At 36.2% G+C, this 27785-nt stretch overlaps 2 protein-coding genes across 8 annotated transcripts in view; both read right to left on the bottom strand.

Moving 5' to 3' along the window:
* Positions 1 to 19958, bottom strand: part of fndc3a (fibronectin type III domain containing 3A) — an 83201-nt gene extending 63243 nt beyond the window's left edge. For 3 of the 7 annotated variants that reach the window (XM_058799268.1, XM_058799275.1, XM_058799277.1), the window contains exons 1-2: positions 19211 to 19645; positions 2284 to 2446 (exon numbers count right to left, since the gene is read on the bottom strand). In XM_058799268.1, the coding sequence (XP_058655251.1) occupies positions 2284 to 2406 (123 nt within the window). In that variant the 5' untranslated portion in view covers positions 2407 to 2446; positions 19211 to 19645. Of the gene's footprint in view, positions 1 to 2283; positions 2447 to 9047; positions 9138 to 11596; positions 11673 to 19210; positions 19647 to 19845 lie in introns of those variants that run through there. The other 4 variants (XM_058799269.1, XM_058799271.1, XM_058799273.1 and 1 more) reach the window with 4 other exon arrangements.
* A 2303-nt stretch (positions 19959 to 22261) lies between these two features.
* On the bottom strand, positions 22262 to 27785 carry cysltr2b (cysteinyl leukotriene receptor 2b). Its single transcript, XM_058744966.1, is given in 3 exon segments — positions 22262 to 23343; positions 23345 to 24237; positions 27650 to 27785. Coding segments are annotated over 2 exon segments (963 nt in total). The 5' UTR covers positions 24221 to 24237; positions 27650 to 27785; the 3' UTR covers positions 22262 to 23256.

Genomic DNA, 27785 nt, shown 5'->3' with positions numbered 1-27785 from the left:
GCTTCAAATCAGACACTGATTGATCTGCTCAAATCAAACACAACTTTATGCGCTCTGCAGACAGTGTGTAATGCTCCTCCAATTAATTATCCATTAACGGTTTAAATAAATAAGTTCGTTAAGAAAACTGAGGGGGCACAAATTCTTTCTGAGGGGGCAATGATCCTAATCTTGTTTTCCACTGTCTAGACACCAAGAAAAGTAGGATAAGGCTTAAAAAATGCAAAAGGCATCATACAGATTCCACACTCTACGGAAGCAATTTCTACAAATGAGTTTGCTTGGCAATGCACTTCCACAACCTGTGGTTTTATGAATGAGGCGAGCAGGAGCTGATAAAAATGAACGGGGAAGAAAAGGGTCATAGGAATGGAAGATTGGAGCAGGGGATGGTGCGTATGCATTTTCTGCCTCTTTAAGTGCTCAGCGGACCATAAGGATGATTGGGAAGGACTTGTCAGGTGATCGCCGCAGGGAGTTGAAAAGTCAACAACACGCTAATAACAACACGGCCTTGCCGAGCCTAGATAGACTTCCACTACACACAGTGGGCGAGTAACACGTCCTTATCTTTCAGCATTTTTTAGACTTGATGGTTTATATCTTTAAGAGTTGGAAACAGTGGTTAACACTTATGAGTGCGCTATAATTAGCCATGCCATAAGTGTGCAATTACTCATTGCAATTTAATGGTAATTACAGCAATAAGATTGACTGAAAATCAGCTTCCAAAAAACAAACAAAAAAAAACAAAAAAATTTGACATTCCCAAGAAACTGATGCATTTTCACCTCGTTTGAATGCCAGTCACGGTCACTTAAGAGAAATCAGCCTGATGTCCATGAAAGTGACAGCAGTGGCACACAGCCTCGTCGCGGCCACTGACTCTCACCATGACAGCCTTAGGGGGCAGCGACGGATGGACAGCTCCTCTCCATGGCCTTTACACCCACTATCACACGTCTCCGTGCTGGGTCAGGGTCAGTGACGTAAGGACTGGCCAGAGCCACAAGAGCTGATACCGACACTTTGGGAGTTACGCCACTCCTCATGTACGATGACGGTATAGTAACACTTTAAGCATACTAATATCACTATCATATTTTAAGAAAATAAGCACCATCATTAACATCACAATGATCTTAAATGCATTTTTTATTTCCCCCTAGTTTCACACACCATCCCAGATACAACTTCAATTTTAGTTAAATTAATCTCGCCGCCCTGTTTATTTATTTACATTTTTTCTGATTTTTAGGCCAGACTCCAGTGGTGATTAATTTTTAGGATTTAATTATTAGCTTCATCAAATCCTCTGCAGTTCCCTTACCATTTGGGAAACCCTGGTGTCATAGTTTCATGCATTTCTTCTTTTGCCATTTTTATTAGTAGTAGTAGTAGTAGTAGTAGCAGTAACATATTTATAATTTTATTCATGAATTTATGATAAAAACTAAATACCGTATATTTAAATATTTTATTTAAATTATATTCCTTGTCTTTTTATTTTGTTGGATGTTGGCAATATTACTTACTAGTTGATCATTTTAGGAAATATTAGGAGATAAGAGGAACACATGTAATATTAGGTTACAGCAGAAGCTAATGACAGGAGGCTTGAAAAGAGTGTAGAAAAAAACAAGTGTGTATTAAACCAGTGCTATGCTGTTTGGTCGCGAGTTGTTTAATAAATCTGTTTGAATTATACTCAACCTTGTAATCTGCTTTATTATTTCTTTACTCCCGTCCAATGGAGACTGAAATGCTATGGAAATCAAAATTAAGCTTTTCATATTTGTCATGCCCCTCACAGGGCTTTCTGAACTGCTGAATCTGTTTTTGCCGATACCGCTCTATGCTCTTTTTATTTGGATTAAATGTATTTGGATAATAACTTTGTTTCTTGACTCTTGAAGCTTAAGCTACTGCATAAGTAATTCTGTAGTCTCAAAAAGGGTTCATGTACTTTTTGCCATCAAAAGGTACAAGCCATTGGAAGTGATTGACTGGGCATCCCTAAATGTTTTACTACAAAATCTAAAATATATTAATATTGATATACACTCCTTCTCATATATTATTATCAACAACAGACAGACCGGGTTCAGCTTGCTGAAGCTTGGGTTCAACAGAATCATATAAGTGAGTTTGCCATGAGAAATGATTTCAGCAGAACTTCAGCAGTCTGCTGGGTAGAAAATTGCTTTTTCTGCAGAACATAGCTTAAGGACTTGACAGAAAACACACAAGTGAGCATGAAGAAACGATGCTGATTTATCCTACCTGTTGTGGTCCATCTCCGTTGACGATGTTGGGCGGGTGCGGCGGTGGAGGCGGGGAGGTGAGCATTGGGATGTCTGGGCTGAGCAACTGGCCGGACTCCAGTGGGGAGGTGTGGTCAGCCATGACTCCCTCATCCACACTTCAGGAGAGGCACTGCTTGCTCCTGTAACCACAAACAATTCAGTCAATAATTCAATTCCATCATTAACAAGCACTCGTTCGGAATCGCCATAATGACCGCATGCATGCATGCAAGTATTCAAATATTACAATTGCGAAATAATTCCTCACAATTAAGTATTGTCTAGATGTTGACAACATATGTTTTATGTAAAGCTATATTAACACAGAACACATTTTGGTTTGTACAACCTCAATTCTTTTTAATTGATTACAGATTTGTTAAGATTTTAACACTTCATTCATAAACCTCAGCACCTACTTTTTCTTGCACCGTTTATGCCATATGATACTTTAAATCGTGCAACTTATTGGGGAGAGGTCTGATGCCGTTTAGGGAATAAACATACAATTTGCATAGGTTGACTTAAATTCTGATAATTTACATTATGTACATTTACTACCATTCACATTTTTTAAAATGTTTTCTCAAGTCTCTTATGCTCACCAAGGCTGCATTTATATGATCAAAAAGATAGTAAAATCACTAATATTGTGAAATATTATTATAATTTAATATAATTGATTTCTATTTTAATATATTTTAAAATGTAATTTACTTCTTTGATGGCAAAACTGAATTTTAGCAGTCATTACTTCAGTGTCACATTAATCTTCAAAAAAAATCTAATGTGCTGATTATGTTGAAAACAGTTGTGCTGCTTAATATTTTTGTGGAAACCGTGATACAAGTGTATGGATTCTTTGATGAATAGAAAGTTAAAAAAAAATCACATTCATGACAAAGTCTTTACTCTCACTTTTTATCAATTTTTAACAATCCTAAAGTGTTGGTAAAGTAATTCTAAAGTCTTAACACCTTTCAAAATCAAAATCTTACTGACCCCAAACATTTGAACAGCAGTGTATGTTTCTATAAATAACTCTGTAGAAAAGTGAAATATAAAAGTGCTATATAAAGTTCATTGTGGAGAGCCATATCAAATTATGCTTCCAAACATGATCCTCTCATTAGCATGCGAGAATAATTTCTTCCTTTGCTCAAGAGGTCATTTATAACCTTACACCCACAGTGGTATGGAAACCCTTTAGGCTTGACTTTTAATTTCACTGTTGAGTTTACACATTCATAACTTTATGGGGGAAGAACAATAAAAGTACAAAGTGTTTCCATTGAGTAATTTGTGCCATCGTATTTGGCTTTAACAGCCAAGCAGTTCAGCAAACTGTATTATCTTCTCAGGGTCAGTTGTGGTTTCAAGCATAGAGTGGTATGTCAAACGCAAGAAGCCAGATATGCTTTTTGCCACTTCTTTCTTATTTTAGAATTGTGCGTAAGAGAAAATATAACCTATTTTAAGCTCCTTTCATTGTATTCAGGGACTATTTGACCTGTCTGGGTGCCACGCAGCAGAGGAATGAAAATGTGCCATTTGTTCCCTGCCACGTCCACACGCACGCACTCTGAAACGAATTCAAATGAACTAATCAACTCATAGTATGAGGTGCAACCCGGTGTGAGCACGCTCTCTCTCTTCTATGTATCAGGCTCGCAATGAGTCACAAGCAGAAGGTAATAAGGAGGAAATGACATGTGTCCTTGAAGCTCATTAGTATCTAGCGCATGCGTTCTCGCCAGCCGCAGCGATCAGCCTAATCCATTAGCTAGTCCCCTACTTAAACCCACACACGAAGTCAGGTTATGTGGGTGATGCTCAATAAGACGAATCCTGCTAAGACTTAACAAACCACTTTTCAGCAGACACAGGCTTTAGGAAGATGGGTAAATGCAGCACCTGCGCCTGTCAGTCGGGTATTAACAGCGTTACAGGTTTAATTCAGTCGGACCTCGTGCACTACATCTTTGGTTCTTTCCTTCCAAGTCAATACTAAAATAGGGTATTGAAACCATCTCACAACATTTTTTACCTCAAAACATCAGGAGAGACTACCAGACTACCAGTTCCATAAAATCCCATAGATGCTAATTGAAGGTGGAATCAGAGCCATATCGATGGTCAAAAATAAACTCGAACTTGAACTATAACTTAGGTCTGTGCTCTTTAACTTGGGCCAGTAAACAGCCCTATAGTAACACTATAGTAACAATGTGCTAACAACCACTCAGAAAACATTAGCAACTGCACAGCAACTCTGGTGAACACCATCAGCACTCAAGTACTGTGGTGGAGGTTTTTTTTTTTTTTTTTTTTAAACAAGAAATCGCTGCTGAAATTTTCTCTTAAATAAATAAAATGTATAACTAGAGCTAGAAAAAAAACTATTAATTTTTAATTCAATATTTTACTTTAAAATTGATTTATTAAATGAATTACTTGTTAAATATCAGTTCAATTATAACTTCAGAACCTTGAAGCTTTTTTTATAATAAACAGTTCACTTGGGAAAAAAAAAAGAAAAAAAGTTTAATAATAATTATAGCATCTTTTGTAACCTTTATATCATTGTCTTTACTGTGACTATATACACAAGTTATGACAGCCACTGTGTAAATGATTATATTTTAACAATGAATAGTAGAAACTTATTACAATTAGAGAACACGTTTTTTTTCTTTAGAAGTTCAAGTAAAAACTACAATTTACATGTCTGCCCACAATTTCTTAATTGAGTGTTGATTATTATATATATTTAAAAAAAACATAGCAACTCAATTTAATAGTTCAGACTCTGTTGTTAATTGTAACCTTTAATATTACAGTAATGTGCAAGTAACAGTGCTCTCTATATAGTTTATACCATTAGATGAGATATATATATACACACTTTTTTTTATCCTTAAGAAAATTAATTATTTGAATTTAAAGACAGGCAGAGTGAACACACACACACACACACACACACACACTGACAGTATATGTTAGGCATGTAATGGTTCACAAACATCGGCGGCTTGGTACATACAATACTATGCAGGACGACTGACCGCTTGATGTATCATAAGAATTCAATTACATGCCCCTAAAATTCATAACATGGCAAATGGCCCATTATATCATGAAACAGTTCAGCAATAGGCCTATCACACAAGCAAAAGTTTTTTTCACAAATATCTGCATTATGTAAATGTGATATTGATTTTATACAACAGTTCAATAAACAAGAAGTTGTCTTTTAGACAAAATATTGTAAGTATTGCCTGTGTTTGCTCAATTTGACCAATGAAAACAGTTCCAAACAAAGTCACAGCAGAACTGTTGTGCCTTTCTTAGCAACACACAGAAGTGTTTCGTTACTGAATTAATTCACGGTTCTGAATGAATGGAGTAAGCCAAAGATTCAGTAAGCCATTCATAAAGTCACTCGTTTCTTTTCTGAATGAATCAGCCGTTTGAACGAATCAGCTGACTGAATGACTCACTCATTAAGACAGTGACTTGCCGCTACCTACTGGTGGTTTTATAGTTTCATATTTAGGCCGTGTGTCCACCAAAGCATTTTTAGGCAGCTGAAAGCAGCTTCTGCAGCACAGTGTTTTCATCAGTTGAGGTGCTTTGGTTGCTGTCATACAGAATATCCACAGAAGTGAGGAGGCAGATGCATCATGAATTAAATGTTAAGTATTATAATTATTTTTCATATCAATATTAGTAGTAATCCGGGAATCCCATATGGTACAGACATCAATACTAGGAGACAAGCAATATTAACTTGCCCTCCATTGTTGTTTAGTCGTAGCACAAGCAGAATGTGAGACAATTGGTCAGAGTGGCATTTGCCCCACCCCCTTCCACTGAGATTGGACGGCTGACTAAAAAGTCCAAAGTTGAACATTCTTCAACTCTCGCCAACGAGAAAAGAAAAAAAAGAATAGAAAAAACAAAAAAAACAAACACAGCACTCCCATTGAAAACAACTGAAAAATATGCTAGCCTCAGGGGGGGAAAAAAATGCTTTGGTGGACATATAGCCTTAATTTATGTAAGAAATAATTTTATATTGCAATATTCAGTTTTTTTTTAATCTCTTAGCATTATTTATGTAATTATCTAATTGCAGTGTAAATACATTCATGCCACCTCTGAACGCTCTGTGTAAATATACCTAAAGCCACTTCAGATGCAGCTTCTGAAAACAATGTTACAGCCACAATGGGGGGGCAATTGACCAGTTTCACTTGCTTTCAGTGAAACTGTAAATGTTTCAAGTGATTACGTGGCAAACTCCTCCAACACAAGGGAGAGCTCTTACTGCAACTTGGTAGTACCTGGAAATGACAAATGATGGTGTTTCGTCAGCAGGAAGTGTGGGGGAGGAGGGGATGACTTCGGAGATTAGACTACAGCACTTGTTTTATTCAGTCACCACATGCAAAAACCAATTTCTGTGCATAGCACTGTTTGTCATATTAGCCTACAGGGGAAACAGCTGGAAATTTCTAGGGGAAATTAACAATGACAAACCAGATTTTTACATCTCCAAAGAAAATTTAAGCACTGCTTATCTGCAAAACTTTCCGCCTTGATGCTAGGGCGTTGTAGGAAGCTGCCTGAATGTTGCTATGTGCACTCCAAAAATATTAAGGCTTAAATGCAATATTTATGTATTTGAGCTGCATATAAAATTTCCATTCGTTTGGAATGCACAGTGGCCGACTGTAGTGGGCTCCAAAGTTGCAATAAATACAAAAAAGGACATTCAGTTGCTTTAAAAAGCATTCAGTTTATTAGTTCCGTTACAGAAATCTGACCCATTTAATTTATGTATGACTCACAAATATGTATCATATTGTATTATTTTATGTTAAAACTGTGTCCACATGGATGGAAATTTAATATGCACTAAAAACACATAAATCTTAAACTTAGTAAAAATTGTACGATGGCTTAAAAGTAATAGCACACCTCAACAAGCCACACCATTTGAAGTACAATTCATGTCCAAAGCAGTGTGTTGGATGAGTTTCTTTCAAAAGTTTAATAGGGTTATATGGATTGTTCAAATCCTTATGTAAATTACTTCTGCTCACTTATGCTCATCACACTACTAATAATACACTAATCAATATTCATTCATTTAAAGAGCTTAAATTCAAATATTAAGTATAACAGGCAAAAAATGTGATTACAAGGCTCAGAAGGGAAAACCCCATTTAGTGTATGAGAGAAGGAACTTCTAAAGTTTCTGTGGCTTTTCTGATTTTGCTTCAAACGAGAGTTGACATTTCATGGTGAGTGATAAAAAAATACCTGCTAAGAATGCCATCATTAGAAATCTTTCTTAATAAATGCAGCAAAAACAAAAACAAAAATACATTAGGCCTAACACTCTTTTTTAACAACGGCTTACTGAAACTTGTGTCTAATGTCAAGAACAAAGTAAAACTTACTTGCATTGTTTACCAAGTTGTCAGTGAAACCTTGAAACAGGTTTTTATATAGAACTGAACTGTTTTTACTCAGGAAATTATGACTGACAGACAGCAAAATTACTAGTACATGGATATAAAAAAATAATTTTTAAAGTTAAAAAAAGTTACATAAATGTCTTATTCAATAATAAAATAAGAAACAAAGAAATAAGTATTTGTCTTGATTTAATTCATTGAACCAGAGGCAATGTAACTTTAAACAATTGAAATATCTGCCATTGTATTACTTATTCATTTCTATTTAGAAACAAGAAAGCTCCATTTAATTGATGAAAAATACAGTTAATGTTAATTCATTACAATTTAAAAGAACCTACTTTTTGGGGGGGGGAAGGCTCAGCTGCTATTACTCCTTTCTTGTGTGTCAGATATTTCAGAAATCATTCGAATATGCTGATTTGGTACTTATGAAACAAAAAAAGTTGCAAATTTTTCTTGAAACCATGATACTTTTTTTTTTTTTAGGATTCAATTCATTTGATTAATGGAAAATTTAAAAGAACAGCATTAATTTGAACATTTGTTTTTACAATCTCTTTTGATCAATTGTATGGATCTTACTGATCCCAAACATTTGGACAGTGGCATATTTTGAGTCAAAACTTCCATTGCCGTTAGCTATGTTTGCATCCAAAGATGCAAATTTAACTTATGCACAAAACTGTAATTTTGCATAAAACATTTGCGAATAACGCACTGTTTCCATCCAATGAGTCAAAGAGAACAAAATTGTTAAAGTCCAATTTTGAGTGGGGGGGAAATACTGATATATCAGTCATATATGCATATATGTTACAAGCCGGTAGGCAGGGGGGGTTCGGGTGCCAAAGGTCCAGAATTTAAGTCGTTTTTTTTTTTTTTTCATGTGATTATTGTCATCATTGTTTTAATCAATGCTTGTGACAAATATTCTGTTGCTGTTTCAAATTAATATGATACATTATTGTAGCTGGACGTATGTGTGTGTGCCGCGCGTGCAGTTCAGAGAGAGTTCTCGCTAAGTTCTCACTTTTCAAAGCAACGGTGAAGAAGCATCGCCTCTGAATGATGGGGGGGGGGGTAGGGGTTATATATATATTTTTTTTTTAATTAAAAGGATTTCTATATTTTATCCACTCAATAGTCTACAATATAATAGCCATATAAACGTAGCGTAATTATAATAATAAAACATAGTGGGATATTCAGTGATATTGGCTGTGCAATATCGACTTTTGTGATTGGCCAATACCGGCAGACTGGAGCCAATGGAAATGCTTCTCCTTCGGTGCGCGTCTTATTCCTCTGAGAACTTCAAAGCAGACCGCTTGAGGTAAATTATCTGGAAGAATACAGAGGTAAAAATTCAAAATGTGGAGGTTTGTTTTATAATATATGATAGACTGACAGTTAAGTAACACAACTAAGGGATCTGTTCAACTGAATATTATCACGATTTCAAATGTTACATTGCATTTATAGTTTAATAAACAAGTAGCCTAATATGTAGTCACTTACCATTTAGACGCAATATTGACGTTTTTGTTCTATTTCACCAACGAAAAAAGCTACAGAAGAAAAGCAACACTCAGCACGGTGTTTTGTTATTGAATGATTCATCATTTTGAACGAATCGTTTTAATGAATGACTCAATGATTCATTTATTAAGACGGTCACTTGCCGCCACCTATTGACGGTTTAGTTTCATGTTTAAAAGTAGGCTATCGTCGTCGTCGTTGTTGTTGTTGTTGCTTTTACATTTGTTTAAACATCAATCTCATAAATTATTTATTACAGTTGTAATCTTGCAGTGTAAATTTTTTAATTTGATTGATAACAGCCCTTATTATTAAAACTGAATTTGATCAAATATAAGAATTTGATATGAAAGATAAAGCTTAAAAAGATAAAGTAGCCTAGAAATAAATAATTTTTAACCTTTAATATTAGAATGATGTACCAACTGGGGTTCCTTATGGTTTACAGCATTAGTTGAGAGATATTTTTTTCTTTGAAGAAATTTGCTATGTACTGTACCTGATAGGCCACAACTTAATAAATATTGAATCAAATTGTGTCAATAAATGTTTTCTTTTTATTTATTTTTTAAATAAATGTATTGAAGCAAAATGTTTCTTGTCAGAATGCACCAAAATGCTTCATTTGGTTAAAATCATAAACACAGTCTCATGGGGGACAATGCCCCAGACACCCCTACAACAAATTACTTCGTAAACATGTCACCTTTTTCAGCACTTTTGAGTTTGCAGGTCTGTAGTATTATTTACTATGATTTACCATGTTTCTAGCATGATTTACCATGATTTACCACATTGCTAGCAATTGTGTGAAGTGTCAGTACAAATGAAGTGATAAACCCTGTGAGACTGTTATGTCTGTAGCGTTAATGATCCTGGATGAAGCTGTGAACATATTCTCCAAATTGCACCCAAGAAGATTGGAACTGACCAGTGTACTAAATCCATAAGTGTCAAGACAAATACAGCAACAAGCAAAGAGGCATTGACAGAGAGTCAAGAAATGATGATGAGAAGAATTATTATTAATATTTCAGTAAAGTTCATTAAATCTATTCTGTTGTTAGTGTGGTCTTTAAATTTATGAACTGTGTATGGACTGACAAAGGTGTTACATGAGGAAGCAATTTGACAACAATGCAGTAAATATTTTAGGTGCATCAAAAAGCCTGCTCGTTAAGATACCAGCAAACAAGCTAATCCAGCACAAATTAGTGCATAAAAGGTCACCAAAATGAAGTATTTGAACCTCATAATTAAATACAAAAGGAGGAGAAAAACTGCAAAAAGGTCCACTTTTTGAAAAAAAAGAACCCCCCTTTTCAATAGGCTGGCTACCGACCTGTGTTAACTAGGGATGTGCGCTACGACTAATTTGACTGTAGTTTAAACGGAAGTTTTGTATCCGATTAGTCGACTAGTCTAAAAGCTAGAAACCCCCAAAAAATGGCAAAAGAAAAAAAAATACTTAAGAAATACTTAATCTTTGCATCACACTGTCAAATCCCTCAATGAAATCTGCTAAAAAAAAAAAAAATAGGTCACGATTATACAGTAAGCTTGCCTCACGTTATCATCATTTAATTTTAGGCGGTCGTTAAACCGAAAATAAGGAAGAGCATACACTCAACATAAACCAGTGCATAGCTTATTTATCCAGATCGGCTGGAGCAATGCAGAAATGGAAACTACTGACAGAATTCTTCATTTTCATATAACGTTAGCCAACACATTAAAACACAAGTCAAAAACAATAGGAACGTTTATCAAGGAATAGCATTACAACGGCTTTTAAAAATGTACTACATGTTGGCTATATTGTCTAAAAACAAAACAATGCTGGGTTTACTTACTCAGACCATGCGCATTTGTTCAGTGAATTTAACATGTTAACGTGGTCTGGCGAAAGAAGGGACTAGAGGCGATTCTGCACTTGAAAAAAAACCGCGCTCGGCAGGACCTGAAGTCACAGGCACGCAGAGAGATAACTACAAGCAAGCAGACCGTTTCGAAAAGAGCCTGTATATCCCGCACCACCACCGAAGTGGGTCTCAGAGGATGGGATCGCGGACCGCAGCGGCGGGTTGTAGTGTATGACATGATTGACATTTGCTGGCTTTGGCTAGCCTCCAAGCTAACGCATACCTGCCTGTATTGAATACGATTACGCATCGCTCCAGTAGAGTTATTGTAAGCCAATTTGACATTATACAGTTTACACAAAACTTTTCCCTTTCCTTCTAACTCAAAATAATCCCACACCTTGCTGGTTCTTCGCTGGTCATTTCGAGCTCGCCGCAACTGACATGAAGAAGAGGCATGCGAGGTCTGAGGTAAAAATGTAGTTTCCGCCCAGATAGGCTTTTAAAAATATTTTGATATTTAAATATTTTGATATTTATTATTTTTCAAAAGTTTTATTTTAGCTTGTTGTTAAAATGTTTTAAATGTAACGTTAAAATGTTGGTAATTTTTTTCTCTCTCGTGTAATCGAGTATTGATTTCAGTGTCTACTAGCAGGAGCTGATACCTTTTAGTCGACTAGTCCCGCACATCCCTAATGTTAACATATATGTTCTCAGAACTGTCAGTTTATATCTCGCAGTTCTGACTTTATAACTCGCAATTGCGAGTTTAGATCATGCAATTATGAGAGAAAAAAAGTCGGAATTGTGAGATAAAAAGTCACAATAACCCTTTTTATTTTTTATTCAGTGGCGGAAACGGGCTTCCGTACTTTTTTGATGCGCATGGTGGAATTTATTCGGTAAATGTATTTCCATCGTAGTTTATGCAGTTTAGTTAGTTTTCTTATCAGATGAAAAGTTTATCCTACTCAAATGCATGTAGTATTTTCAAAATGCGGATCACAAAAGAACAAAATGTTCTGATTTTTTACGTACCAAGCAGATTTTTTATACCAGCTAACATTTTGAAACGCAAACATTTTCTTTAATCCGAAATTTTATATCAGGACGGATTTAAGAACGATTTACACAAAAATTAATTCTGCCCATGTTTCATGAACGAGGCCCATGGACCATAATGTATACGTTAGCGTGAGACCACCGGGCTGGTGGGAGCTACTAAGGTGGGCAGACTTGCAATCTTAGAGAAATCGTTGTTGTTGTTGATCCATAACACTCAGAAAAGAAAGACAAACCTCTGAGATGTGCTTCAAAATTACAACTTATACAACTAAGTTGCTTAGTTCAGCTGTGTACACGCTGCATTTTCACTACATTAATAATTTGTGGATGAGTTTGGTTGTAGAATATGACTGCCACTCTGTGCCTACTGAACAGGATTTGTGTTGCGTTGTCATAATGATCGTATTTACGACTTGAGTGCACATGACCCATAAAGTCATAATTACCGGTGGGAAATGACTTGGTGTTGAGGGCGTGTCGATTTCAAAATTATGGCGGAAGCAAATTGGTATTGATCACAATAAGTTGTAATTGTGAATGCTGACTGAATAATTTAGTTTGCATTCTGTTGATGAAGAACTGCTAGCGAGAAAGCGCAAGTCACTTAGCTGGTTCACAAGGAGACAGAATATATATGCCATAGTTCTATAAAAAAGGTTTGCAGGTATCAATTACACACCTCATGTAAACCATTTGCACTTTATTTTGTTGCATTAGTGCTAAAATGTTTCCTGTTGTAGATGGGAAGTGAAAAAGAGAGAGAAGATAGAATATTGCTTGGCATGTCAATTTTTAAGGGCCTACATCACTTAATGTCATAGTTATTATGATTTTTAAACATGTAAGCAGGAATATGAGAACTTAAATGCAGCAGAAGCACTCAGAAAGTGTACCATATTTATCTGCATATGTGTACATACTGTAGCTATTGAAATCAAGATTATGACTAAACATGAAACAGAAAAAAGAAAAGAAAAAAGAAATCAGAGGCTAAGAGAGAAAGCATCAAGCATGACAACATCTGCCTGACAGTTATAAAAAAAAAAAAAAAAAAAACTTCTGGGGTGTGATCAGAAAGTCCCTTATGCAGATGCCAAAATGATCCTACTAGAAATATATATATTTAAAAAAGTACAGTGAGATGACAACATCCCAGCCAGGAAGGCAAAAGAGGTCATAAATAAAATTACTTTTACTTCACTATTCCTTTAAAAAAAAAAAAAAAAGACACGTTCCCACGAATTTCTAATAAAATTTGGCAATATGTCAGCCTATCAGATGTTCTTGCAAACTAACTTTCTCATTGTGAGTCAGCGTTTCAGTGGTTAGAACATGAGTTTTCAGATTGTCCAAACAGGGTGGTTTCAGTCGCAGTTTGGCCTGCACAGCTGTTGAGCTGCAGCTGATAATTTTTTTGGTCCATCTCAAACCAATATGCAAACACTGACCAGGTCAATTTTCTATTCTATCAATCTTCTGTTTAAACGGTATATGAACTGTTTAGAGTCATTGCGAGTCTCCAAAAAAAAATTAAAATAAAACAAAATAATATTTGAAAAATCCAAGTTTCATAAGCTTGTGTAACTAAAACTCATCACAATCTAAAATATCTGTATTGCCTAGGATACTGATTTTCTGAACAGAGTCTCAAAGATAAAAGCACAAGTTTGCTCCACATTGTGATGGCATGGATCACAAATCAATATCAAAGCACTGATGCATGACATGTTGTGAATGACAGCTGGAAAAAGAAGCATGTGTACCCTAAAGTGTATGGGAATAACATGAATAACTCATGATTTTAATGTTGCAATTAAATGAGATTCTGTTACAAAGCCAAACATGTTCCTAATAAATAAAAAGAGACATTTGGAACTGATACTTAACGAAATAACCATGCTGTTGTACATGAAGAGGTTATAATATTTCAGAGAAAAGTGCACTCATTCACAGGAAAGCAGATACAGGGTGTCTGAGATTCAAAACAAGATGAGTAAATGTAGCACAGCAGGAAGGTCTAAAACAAGCAATGATGTTTGCATAGTTATTAGCCATGGCTCTATTAATAAATAACCAAGTGTCCTACAGTGCAGTGATGGAAAACTCTAGCTGTAAAACAGTCTCAGTTTTAGACAGTTATTTTGAGAAAGAAAACAGAAAAATCTAACCATTATCATTAACTAAAAGCTAACTGAAAGTTTTCAAATTTTATAAAATTAATGCCAAAGCCATTTTGGTCTCTTCACATTAAAATACCATGATCTTTATTCATTAAAATGGTCATGAGAAATTATATTTTCCTTAATCTTTTGATATTTAAGAGGAACATTATTGGAACAGTTCTCCCAAAAATGAAAATTTAAATTACAGTTTAATTCAACCTGAGGTCATCCAAGATGTTTTTTTTTAATGAAAGGAAAGGAAAGGACGTGACGTGTGGCCAAGTATGGTGTTCTATACTCTGAATATTTTCCCTTGCATTTCACCCATCCAAGTGTATTGAACAAACACACATACACTGTGAACACACACCTGGAACAGTATGGCAGCCATTTTTACTGCGGCGCCCAGAGACCAGTTGGGGGTTCGGTGCCTTGCTCAAGTGTCTCACCTCAGTCGTGGTACTGAGAGTGGAAGAGAGCGCTCTTCATTCACTCCCTCCACCTACAATCTCTGCAGGTACCGGGACTCGAACCTGCAACCTTTGGGTCACAAGGTTGTTGTTGTTTTTTTTTATCGGAAAACATATTTGGAGAAATTTAGCATTACATCACTTGTTCACCAATGGATTCTCTGCAGTGAATGGGTGCCGTCAGAATGAGAGGCCAAACAGCTGATAAAAACATCACAATACCACACCACTCCAGTCCATCAATTAACAACAATGCTGCCGCTGCCATGTCGTGGAGACGCTGCGTATTTCGTTGTGAAAGCGAAAGTACTTTGTTTGGCCTTCCAAATGAGTACACAACTAGAAATCAGTGATTAAGTTGTATTTACAACACTGTTCCAGAACAGTACAATGCAAATATTCGAGTGTGTGCTGCGCATTTTACGGAGGACTGTTTCCTGAAACTGGGAGAGAGTAGCCTACAATGTGAACACTATGGATGGCTGTGAACACTATAAAGTGGGGCAATTTCAACGTCGCAAGGACAGTCTGCTGTTTCTGACTCACAGCCTGTAAGCAGGGCCGTTTCTAGCCAATTTGACCCCCCTCCTCCTCCTCCTCCTCCTCCTCCTCCTAGTAACGATACTAATTTGTGGAGACTGAGTTCCACAAATCTGAATGCATTATTTGTAAATTGACTTAAAGGGATAGTTCACCTAAGTGAACCCTCAAGTAGTTCCAAACCTATATGAATGTCTTTGTTCTGCTGAACACAAAGGAAGATATTCTGAAGAATGTGGGAAACAGAGCAGTTCTGGGGCACAATTGACTTTCATAGTATTTTTTTTTTCCTACTATGGAAGTCAATGGTGCCTGGTTACAAACTTTCTTCAAAATATCTTGTTTCTGTGTTCGGCAGAAAAAAGAAACTCATACAGGTTTGGAACTACTTGAGGGTGAGTAAATGATGACAGAAATTTCATTTTTGGGTGAACTATCCCTTTAAGATAAACATTTTGCACAATTTACTATCTGTAATATCATTGTGTTGCCACTAGATGCCTGTATAGCCCTATGTAACAATCCCTAGTAGCTAAGACATTGCACATAATTTACACATAAATTAATTTGATTACATTTGGATTTGGATACATGTTTATATACTATCAATAGCTATTTTTTGTCTTTATCTGTTTTTGTTTTTTTTGTTCAATTGTTTTGTTGTTGTTGCTTGAAACATTGATTTAAAGTGTCAGTTATTGCATTATTATTTCAGTCAAACCTATAAAACCCTTTGTTGCCCCAAACTACAAATAAAAGCCTGATCAGTGGCATAAAAGTAATCAATACAGCTACTTAATCCTTTGCTACTCATTAACACGTGAACTTCCCCTTTAAATAACATGACGCTCTGCCCTCAATGTGTATGACGCTTCTCCCATTAAGTGCTGTGTTAGAAGTGAATGAATTGATCAGCATTTCGACACCTCCATAAGGATGTATTAAACTCGACAAAGCAGTTTAATAAAGGATGTATTGATCTCGTGAATTAGCAAATTTTACTACACCAATATTTTTTAATTGGCTGTTAAAGTTTATATGGGAATATTACATGGCACGCTGATCCTTTAACAATGCATTGGTGCAAAAACGCACACCTTTTGGACAAATCTCGCTACATGATTTATCAGCTGCCACAAATACTGCCTAAACTAATTTTTTACCTAAAGCGAGTTTTGAGCAGTGTAGATTAGTGCTTGTTTGTCGATTGTACGATCACAAAAGCAGACATGGTGTTATGTTTACGCAGTGCGGCGCAATGTGTTTACATTAATCTTGCGTCATAAAAGCAGAGGTGCAAGTACATTTAACCACTCAGTTGAACGCAAAAGCGGTCTTCTTCGTGAGCATTTGAGTGTGCAGTTAAAAACTAGCCTAGAGCGCCAATCTGCTGTTAAAAACTAAGTTCTGAATCGATTCAAAGGAGAATCGCGATGCATTAGGCTGGCCGCACACTAGAGGATTTTAAGGCCGATTTTAAGCCCAATTTGCACCCCCACACGATCAGGGGGGGTGGCCCGATTCGCGACTTGTCGCAAGCGATTTTTTGTCCAAAAATCCTCTATTGTGTGGTGTCATTACGATTATTTATCTGCTCCCGATCGAGACGGACCGTCGCCGAACTCAAATCGTATTTACTACAACTGATCTGGCTTCCTCTGACGCGTTACCCACCATAGCCAATGAGAGCAAGCAAGCGTCACCTACAGAACTTTGCGTGCTTCTACAGCTGAAACTTGGCAGCCACAAACATGCCATGAAAGCAGAATACATCACCCATATTCTTTGTTATACTTTGTTTTTCACTGTGAAACAGAACGCGCGCCAGAAGAGCCAGCCGACAACGTCAATTGTTATCCATTTGTTTTTCTTCTCTAGTCACGTTTGATCTCGCGAGTGTCCGTGAGATCTCGTGTCACTGTGAAATCGTTCCTACAATCGACAAGTGAGTGGTCTCCTGTTCTGGTCGAATCATCTAGTGTGCGCATTCAGAGGATAATAAGGCTAAAAATCGGTTGAACTGTCTTCATGTCTGTGGTCTCCCATGGTTTTAAAATCGTTTAGGATTTGAAAATCGTCTAGTGTGCAGCCAGCTTTAGGAAAAAATAAATAAATAAATCACAGAATCGATCCATTAATCGATTTATCATTACACCCCTAGTTTCGAGTGGGATTGTCCGTTTGTCCAAACATAGGGACCATTCAATAACAATAACAATAATAATAATGCTTTAATTCTGCCATTTCATTTAGTGACATTAGAAGTGCAGAAATTACACACTTAACCTTTAATATTAGAAGCCCAAACTACACATAAAACCCATCCCTTCTGAAAAAAAAAAAACAATAGAACCCTGCCCAAAACACAATAGAAAATGTAATGGTTTTAATGGTTATAATGGGAATTGTATTGGTTTTAATGGAAACTATAATGGTGTCTATTCTATTGGTGGGATGTTAAATCCTATTGGAAAAATGCCCAAAACACACTACAAAAAGGAATTTTGTAATGGTTTTACTGGAAAAAAGCTAATGGTTTATAATGGTATTTTAATGGAAACCATTAGAATTTCTGTGATGGTTTCTATTGTTGTTGTTTTTTTTAGCAGGAATAAGCAGAAGCCACTGCCAGTGGTAGACAAAACTAATGCACAAGCAGAAATTCTATTGGCTATCGCTCACCGATTATGATCACAGTTTGAGAAGTTTGGTTGCCATATTTTAGCTTTAATGCTGCATTCGAGACAAAGTTAGAAACGGGAATATCGGGGAAGAAATACTACTTCCAACTTCCGTGAGTTTCAGTCCATCACACCACAAGATGGCGCCATGACTGAACGAAAACACTTTGTGTTCTGCGAATTATGACAAAACCATGAATTAAAGCAATGTTAAGGCTCTCCCAAAATCTGTTTATTGTCATTCGTTATTAAAATCTTATAAACTGTCTAATGTCAAATATAATGCTATGCAGTTCCAGCGAAACTTGGAGCGGCGTTATTTGTTGTCAACACATCTTATTTAATAAAGCTTCTATCAGAAAAAAAGAAAAAGTATATATTGATTCACTAACATTTTGTTAAAAGTGCAGTTGCTTTAAAAGTGCTGATAAGCTTTCTGATCATATCACAATACATATTTAGTATTTTACAAATATAAGCTGATCTGATTTGGAATGTGTGTGTGCAAGTGTCTGTACAGATATGCACATCAAAGAAACATTCCAACATTCTAATCGCACCTTTCTTTCATTACAGAAGCCTTTCGAACATCGCAGGTGCCAAGTGAACGTTTACGCTGAATGTTTTTGCCATCACAGGCGCCCTCCAATGTTCGAATCGAACACTTATAAACGTCAAGCTTTTGAACGTTCGAATTGAACATTATCAGATATAATCCAAGTTAGTTTTTTATTTAGAACGCGACTATGAAGACCAAAGCTGCTGCACGCGCCGGTGATGCCCAAAAAATACAGCCTAGCTAGAAAGCTCAGTAGATTTTGAGACACAGCCAGAGTGAGTATAGTGCCTGCAGCAGTATTTAATCTGCAGCTCTGTGATCAGATGACGTTGACGTGTGCACTTCAGGCCCTACTCAATTTCTTTTAAACCATATACTGATTATGCCTGTCATTGCACACTAAAAGTGGCTAAAAAGAGCAGCTAACCAATCACATCTACATGCAGAGAGTAAATAAACGCACATTCACCTACGTAAGCAGAGCAAATGCATATTTAGTAAATCGAAATAATTTGCAAACGTGTATCGACTCACCAACAGCTCGTTCCGCTTTCTATATCTTATTTTCTCGTTCACTTCTCTTCTTCAGGTTGATGTGTATGTGTGTGGAGGCTTTAAAAGCACTAGGCCAGTGTGTGTGTGTGATCTGGATCTCTATAAGCTACGTGGCTCTTTCACACTTGAATATTACACCAGTTTACAGTCTCAACCCTCATCCACTCGCTTTTTTCTACGTCTGAAAACGTCCGGGGGCCGAGACAGGTCGCGATCGTCCAACGCAAACAACTTTTCCCCGCGAGTGTTGTTAGTTTTCACGGCCACCTCCATCCATAGCGAGCGCAGGCTCTTCAAGCTTCTGGATAATCGCCATCATTTTCCGCTCAAGAATGTACACACACACATACACACGTCACTGCGCATGCGTATCACAGCCGCCTCAACTTTCATTCCTTTCCACTTTTCTGTCTGTAGTTGTAGCATTTGCTTTTCATACGTGTTGTTGACAGGGACAATAGTGCAATCGAAGCAAAAACTGTACCAAAGGCTACGTAGTGTTTAAAATCGATATCTATTTATATTAACTACAATATCCTTACAGGCCTAAATATTAAAATTATTTTACATAGCGTTAGAAAATGACGAAATTCAATTTTCAAACATCCGACTACCTGGAAATGTCTTAAGTGTGGGAGTTTTCGGTGTTCCTCATTGGTACCGACAGATGGCGCCACAAGTCGTGTAGTCCCTTCCACAGTGAGGCTTGCAAGGTTATGGTTTGTAAACGCAACGCCCCTGGATCTAGACAGGCCTATGGCAAGCCGTTTTAACTTTTATTCATTCTCAGGATATGACTTCTTGATATCAACAATTCAATTTTCACTAGTTAAAATGTTAATTCTTGATATCAGGAATTAGATTTCCACTAGTAACAATGGCTATTTTTGATATCAGCAATTGCATTTCCACTAGTAACAATGTTAATTCTTGATATCAACAATTACATTTTCACTAGTTAAAATGCTAATTGTTGATATCAAGAATTAAATTGTTGATATCTGTAATTGTATTTTCACTAGTTAAATGTCACCATAGGCTGCCATTCAAAATCAATTGTTGATATCAAGAATTAATTTCTTACTAGTAACAATTTAATTCTTGATATCAGAAATACAATTCTTACTAGTAAAAATGTCTATTCTTGATATCAAGAATTTAATTGTTGATATCAAGAATTTAATTGTTGATATCAACAATTAGCATTTTAACTAGTGAAAATCTAATTGTTGATATCAAGATTTAACATTGTTACTAGTGGAAATCTAATTCCTGATATCAAGAATGAACATTTTAACTAGTGAAAATTGAATTGTTGATATCAAGAAGTCATATCCTGAGAATGAATAAAAGTTAAAACGGCTTGCCATACAGGCCTCTGTTTAAATAATGTAAGTCAGTGGAGGAGATCCCGGGGGAAAAAAACAACGCGTGTGGAAATTCGTCCCATAGTAAAATGACTGCCAAACCACTTATTTCTGCTTGCCATCAGAAATGAACTAAATTTGGAGTTTGCTTTCAAGAGTAACAGTTGTATTAGAGAAGTCACAGACACTTTTGCCACCTAAAAAAAATAATTTTAGGGTGTCATCTATTTATTGGATGCGCAAACGGTAACTGACCATCACTTTTTATTTAGAGAGAAATACTGTACAAACAGTTTCACATGTAACAAACAAGAGCAAACACGCGCACGCACACAAAGGCAAAGCAAATGAGCAAAATAAAAATAAAAATGCATGATTAAAATAAATGAAAGTAAAATAAATATTCAAATATACATTTAAATCTTTACCGGCAGAGGGCGCAATGTCGTCGTGAAAACTCTTCACTAACCCAATACCCACATTTGTGCTCTTAAGTGTACAAATGTGCAAAATAAAGCTCTACAGAAACTTTACTTACATTTTTACAACATGTTGTACGTGTGTCCCATTGTATAATCAAAAGTTCTACACATACTTGCAGTCTTCGTGCCCACTTGAACACTTACAGCCAAATACAGGAAATAGGTCATCTAAGTAGACAAGTGGTCAAGTGCAAGACCGCAAGTGTGGGTTTTGAGACAGGCCCTAAATATTTCACTGAGACCGTTGACCTGAAACTGCTCTCGAAACTGCTGTGACGAATGACTGCATTTGGATGTTATTGCTCTGACTTATATGCCTTACCGAAACACCTCAAAAATAGAGCAGTTTCTTTGCGAGTATGTTTTTTATGTTATTTTATTTATTTATTTATTTTTAAATACGGAAGGGGTCTATATACAGTTATGATTTAAAAAATAATAATTAAAAAAAAAGCACGACCAGCAGGTGGAGCTGCAGCCAATATTTTGGGAATCCAAGCTATTATTGGTGCTTAGTAATAATAGTGATTTTATTATTATGTTGCTGCTTAATATTTTTATAGAAGCCATAATACATGTCATAAGTTCATAAGAACATTTATTTGAAATGGAAATATTTTGTAACATTATAAATGCCTTTGGCTCTTGTTGTTGTTGTTTTTAATAATTTAATGCATTCTTGCTCAACAAAAGTTGTATTCTTTTAACCTTGTGTGCCCCAAACATTTGAATGGTAGTGTCACACTTTCTATAAAAAATTCCACAAAAAGTACAACTTTTTTCATCATTCATAATAATGATTCAGTAATTCATAACAAATATTTCAACAAAACTGCATATTAGAATGATCATCATGTGACAGTAAATACTGAAGTAATGTGATGAAAATTCAGCTTTGCCATCACAGGAATAAATTAAATTCCAAAATATCTGAAAAAAACCCCATATATATATATATATATATATATATATATATATATATATATATATATATATATATATATATATGATAGATATGACTCTTTTCATACCAATGCCTTTCATTCTCCTAAATAGGCTAAATCTGTGCACTGCAGAAAGATTTGTTTTATGTATAGACAGTTCCTCCAATACTTTAAAATACAATTGTCTTATTTTATTGTATTTTAACATTACAGAGAATAATCCCAACAGTTGTAAATGTATGTATAAATATCCACAATTTAACAATGAATAATGAGAAATAATTAATACAAAAATTCCATAGACAGATAGACAGGTCAGTTTTGGCAATCCTGCATATTTTTTTTATTTTTTTTCAATTGTGGTAAATTGGAAATAGATAGATAGATAGATAGATAGATAGATAGATAGATAGATAGACAGACAGACAGACAGACAGACAGACAGAGAGAGAGAGATTATTTTGTTTTGTTTATTTATGGATGCATATTTGTTTTTATTCTATGTACAATGCTTTGGCAATATGTATCCAAGTATGTCATGCCAATAAAGCAATATGAATTGAATTGAGAGAGAGAGAGAGAGAGAGAGACAGTAAATAAGCGGTATAATACTCTAAAAAATCTTTGAAGATTACATCATGAAAAATAACTGCAAACTTGATGAGTTCAGTTGTATAATCTCAAAACAAGTTTAAAATATATCATCAACACTAATGTACTTCAAAAGAATCCTTTTGAACTGCACACATGTAAGCACTTACTGTCATGTAGGTCCTTACAAAAAAATGCATAATTAATGTGTCCAATTTAGGCAGATAATTATTATCTGAAAAGAAGGAATGCACATAAACTAAACTGGAAACACATGCACCAAATAAATTCCTCTATGCACAACATAAAACTCAAGTAACTTTTGACTCCACAGATGGACCAGTGGACCAACATCACTGCGTACCATCATGTTGTTTTAGTCAAACTGAAATGCGTGCGGAAAAGATTTAATATAATTATCTGTTTTGTTGTCTTGAACACATGGAATGGAAACAGTGCTTTCCTGCTGGAGGTTAATCGAGTTCATCCTGCGTGGGACAGCAGATCCACCAGAAATAGGAAATGGTCTTTTCCAGGAATTTCCCTCTCAAGTCGCAACAGGTCCCAAGCACTCTACAGTCTAAAATGACTATCTGAATCATTTTTCTTTATCTTTTCCAACACTTTCACATTCTGCTCAGTTATACAACTCTGTCTTCTCGGTGTATGTTGTCGCCAAAAGCTAATGAAGTTTTCCCCAACGAAAATGAAAAGCAGTGGATCCAGGCAACTGTTTCCTGAGGCCAGACAGTGTGTGATGACCGCTGCCTTTCTCAGACTTTCAATATAATGGCAGGACTCGTCATAACCATTGTTATGAATGTCCATCTCAGCCTCCAAAAACAGAGTTCGGACGACATGATATGGCATAAAGCACGTGAGAAAAATCAGCAGAACAATAATGACGAGAGAGCAGGACTTCTTGTGATTGAACTGAGATCTTTGATTCTGCCTGGTCTTCTTTAGCTTTAGCAAATACAAGGCTGCAAAAATGTAACACACTGAGATGACCATGAAGGGCATAACGAAGCCTAAAAACAAAACCACTCGATTCAACATGATAATGGTCCCCACCTGGGACGGCCTCAGATCCAGGCATTTGGTCTGATTAGAGTCCACATAAGTCCCGGCTTTCAGAAGAGGGATGGACGCCACAGACACGATCAGCCAGATGACAATGCATAATGCCCAGGCTCTCCTAGAGCTTTGCCAGCGCACGTATGTGAAGGGCTTCACGATGGCCACAAAGCGAACCATGCTCAAAACCGTCAGGAAGTAGATGCTGCCGTACATGTTGATGTAGAAGACGTATGACATGATCCGGCAGGTGATGTCTCCGAAGGCCCAGTAGTCCATGAGATAGTAGGTGGCTCGAAACGGCAGCGAGCACACCATCATCAGATCAGATAGAAGGAGATTGAGCATGAGGATGTTGACTGGAGAAAAAGACGCTTTTCTTCTGAACGATGAGGAAACGAAGAAGAACAGAGATATGAGGTTGCCAACAAGCCCAAGGGAAAAGATGAAGAGATAGGCAATTGGGTAGACGGTGCTTTTGAAATCGCTGATGGAGCATTTTGAGAAATTCGATGAATGAGGATTCATTGTCGGGTTGGGGAATTCTGTGAACAAAATCAAAGAGATCACATTTAAATTAATAAGGAATCTGAACCATTTTCAAATTAGACAGCAAAATATATGGATGTTTCAGGCATATTACGTCCCAATGGTTGATTTTGATTAAAACTTTTATACTAAAGTAATAGATTGCTAAAAAAATATCAAATTTGCTGCAAATTTACTCACCTGCAGGCCATCCAAGATGTAGATGAGTTTGTTTCTTCATCGGAATAGATTTGGAGAAATTTAGCATTACAGTATGTAACTTGCTCACCATTGGATCCTCTGCAGTGAATGGGTGCCGTCAGAATGTCGGCAGAGTCCAAACAGCTAAGAAATCCACAAAACTCCAGTCAATCAATTAAAGGCAGGGTTGGTGATTTGGTTCAAAACCATTTTTTTCACCATTTCACATTTTTTTATTGTTGTTGGTTGAAAATCCTGATAGCAATCAGGATTGCCAATCAGGCAGTCGTGGCCTAATGGTTATAGAGTCAGATTTGTAACCCGAAGGTTCCTAGGAGAGTCTCAGGTCCGGCAGGGATTGTTGGTGGGGGGAGTGAATGTCCAGCGCTCTCTTTCACCCTCAATACCACGACTGAGCTGAGACCCTTGAGCAAGGCACCGAACCCCCAACTGCTCCCCGGGCGCCGCAGCATTGGCTGCCCACTGCTCCGGGTGTGTGTTCACGGTGTGTGTGTGTTCACTACTGTGTGTGTGCACTTGGATGGGTTAAATGCAGAGCACAAATTCCGAGTAAGGGCCACCATACTTGTCCACACGTTACTTCTTTTCAATCACTAAGTTTAGTGGTCTAAATGCATTCATGTATTCATATTATCTGTGGAAGGAGTAGGACCATAAAATGTTTATCCAATCATATCCCTTGGTCTGAGGGCTATACGATAGGCTGTCAATGTATATATTTGCATACCTCTGCGCACCCTGTTAGCGCAGACATGATACATGACCAGCCTATTCTATTACGCTATTGCAGACCGAGAATAGAGGGTGTTATTATTGTAGTATTCTGCGCTTTGTACTATAATGTTTTCTCACTGGTGAATGAGACCTTAAGTAATCTGACAGCGTTGCATTCAACCCAACACCGTCTCTCATCGTCTCGCTGGTCTGCCTGTGCATGGTCATGTGTTTTGGACGAGGCATCGGCTTTGGAGAGTGATTTGCAGGGAGGCTGGGATCTTATGCTTTCAAAGCAAGCCTTTTCGAAATCTCCTACCCTACCTTTAACAACTTGTAAAGTGAAAAGCTGCGTGTTTGTCAAATCCATCAAGATAATTTTAACTTGATACTGTTGCTTCCTTGCAGCCAAAATTACAAGTGAATAATCCATAATACTGCTTCATCCGAAAATTCCTTCTGTTGACCTTTCACATCAAAATCCACCAACTTATTTGTTTAGAACTGTTTTTGTTTGTAAACGGTTCTTGATCGGTGCATATTTCTCTCCCCTAATTCAGATGAGATGATTTTCACTGGAGAAAGCGGTTTTATTGATAACTGGAAGTAATGGTTTGAAGTTAAAATGCCTTAATGTTGGATTTGTTTTGTACAGTCACATAGCATTTTTGCTTAACAAGACATTAATTGATGGACTGGAGTTGTGTTGATCACTTGTGGATTATTGTGATCACTTGTGGACCAGGTGTTTGGACTCTCATTCTGACGGCACCCATTCACTGCAGAGGATCTATTGGTGAGCAAGTGAAGTAATGATACATTTTCTCAAATCTGTTCTGATGAAGAAACAAACTCATCTATCGAATCTTTAGAAAATATTAATTTTGGGGTGAAATACTCCTTCACATTTAAACTGCCGTGAAGACTTAGTTTAATTTAACTTTGAAGGCAGATTTCTTCACAGGTTTTTAATGCCTTTCTCTTGTACAAATGTTATTGTTTTACCCTTGTTTCAAGGCTGCACTCTAAGAAAAAAAAAAAAGTTTTTACTTCAGATTTTTTTCTTTCAGTGTGACACTGTGAAAATCCAGAATATATTATGAATTGTAAAGAGTGAAATATACATGCAAATAAATAAATATTTCAATATTTACTATGTGTGAAGATGACTGACATTCATTTTTCAAAACCTTTCCCTCAGTTGTGGCATTATTTCAATTACAAGCAACAATTTAGTCCTTAAAAGGTTTTACTTGGTACTGGGTTAAGTGTACAACACTGTCAGTGAAAAGCATGTTGTGATGTGAAGAAAACTTCAGGACAAAATATTTTGTATGTGCATAATTTCCAATTAAGCTGTAATTTTGTCAAATTATAAAGAAAAGTGTATGAAAAAAAATGGGTGTATTTAGGATACATAAATTGCTAGTTATGGAATTAACCCAAGAAAGACAAGGGGATCTGCTATTTTATTCCAAAATGTTAAAAATCGACATTTTCATCACAGAACACAATTGAATGCAACACATTATTTGCATATACTGTTGGACACAAGTGATATTCAAACATGGGCTATTTTATTATTCATATTTCTGTAAAACTTCTGCAAAACAGTCAAAACTATCCTCTTTTTATTAGTCGGATGTTCATTTTATAATGCAATGATTTTATAATTCAAACTGGAATTGTGCCCTATTTATGCAAGCTAAAAAGCAAAAATCCACATCTGACATCTGCAGTAAAATGTACCTACTGCCCAAGGCAAAAGCAATGAGGTTTGAGTGTGAATATCATATTTCACCATAACAACCCAAAGCAGTTAACCCTGACTGATCACAAACTGTATGGGTCTGTATGACATGTAAAGAAAATTAGAAAAATGGGCAAATTTATTCAAGCATAGTAAAGTTTGAATTGTTCAGAGAATTTAGCTTTTTTTCAGTTACAGCTGCTGCTGTTAATGATAACAGTCTGTTTAATTCACATTCTTAACCCTAACCCTAAAACGCAAAACACATTTGAACACATGTTGTTGAGCAAAGACCCACAGGAAATATTGGACTGGTCTGTTTGTCTCTGGGAAGAGATAAATCCATATTATCTTACATTTGTAGGAACTGCATTAATACAATCTGCACTATCTACAAAGATATATTTTTTAACACCCTTATCATTAGAATAAATTATAATAATAGGTACACTATTAAAAACAAAAGTCATTTATTGGCCTTGATGGTTCTGTGAAGAACCTTTAGGTAGAAAAGGGATTCTTTAGATGATTGAAATTTTCTTCACGCTAAGAAAAAAATAAAAATAATTTTAAGAACTGTTCACTGAAAGGTTCTTTGGGGAATTCAGAAGGCTTCTTCTATGGCATCACTATGAAAAACTCCCTTTTTTCAGAGTGTATGGTAAAATGATATACAGTGCCTCAGTATTAGTCCATTGAAACGATGTCTATTTTCTTCATCTAACAAATTCTAATGCACTTACCTTTGAAGAGGCAGCCAAAAACCTAAATCTACAAAGTCCAAAATAGTCCAGTCCCCACAAATGAAAGCTGAATCCTGTGCAATAGTAAGAGTAGTGAGAGGATGCCATATAAAGACATGACCACACACAACTGCTG

The sequence above is a fragment of the Onychostoma macrolepis genome, chromosome 15, assembly GCF_012432095.1.
Source record: "Onychostoma macrolepis isolate SWU-2019 chromosome 15, ASM1243209v1, whole genome shotgun sequence".
Taxonomy (NCBI): domain Eukaryota; kingdom Metazoa; phylum Chordata; class Actinopteri; order Cypriniformes; family Cyprinidae; genus Onychostoma; species Onychostoma macrolepis.
The sequence above is the reverse complement of the archived record's forward strand: the minus strand, read 5'-3'. Positions and strand labels throughout refer to the sequence as shown.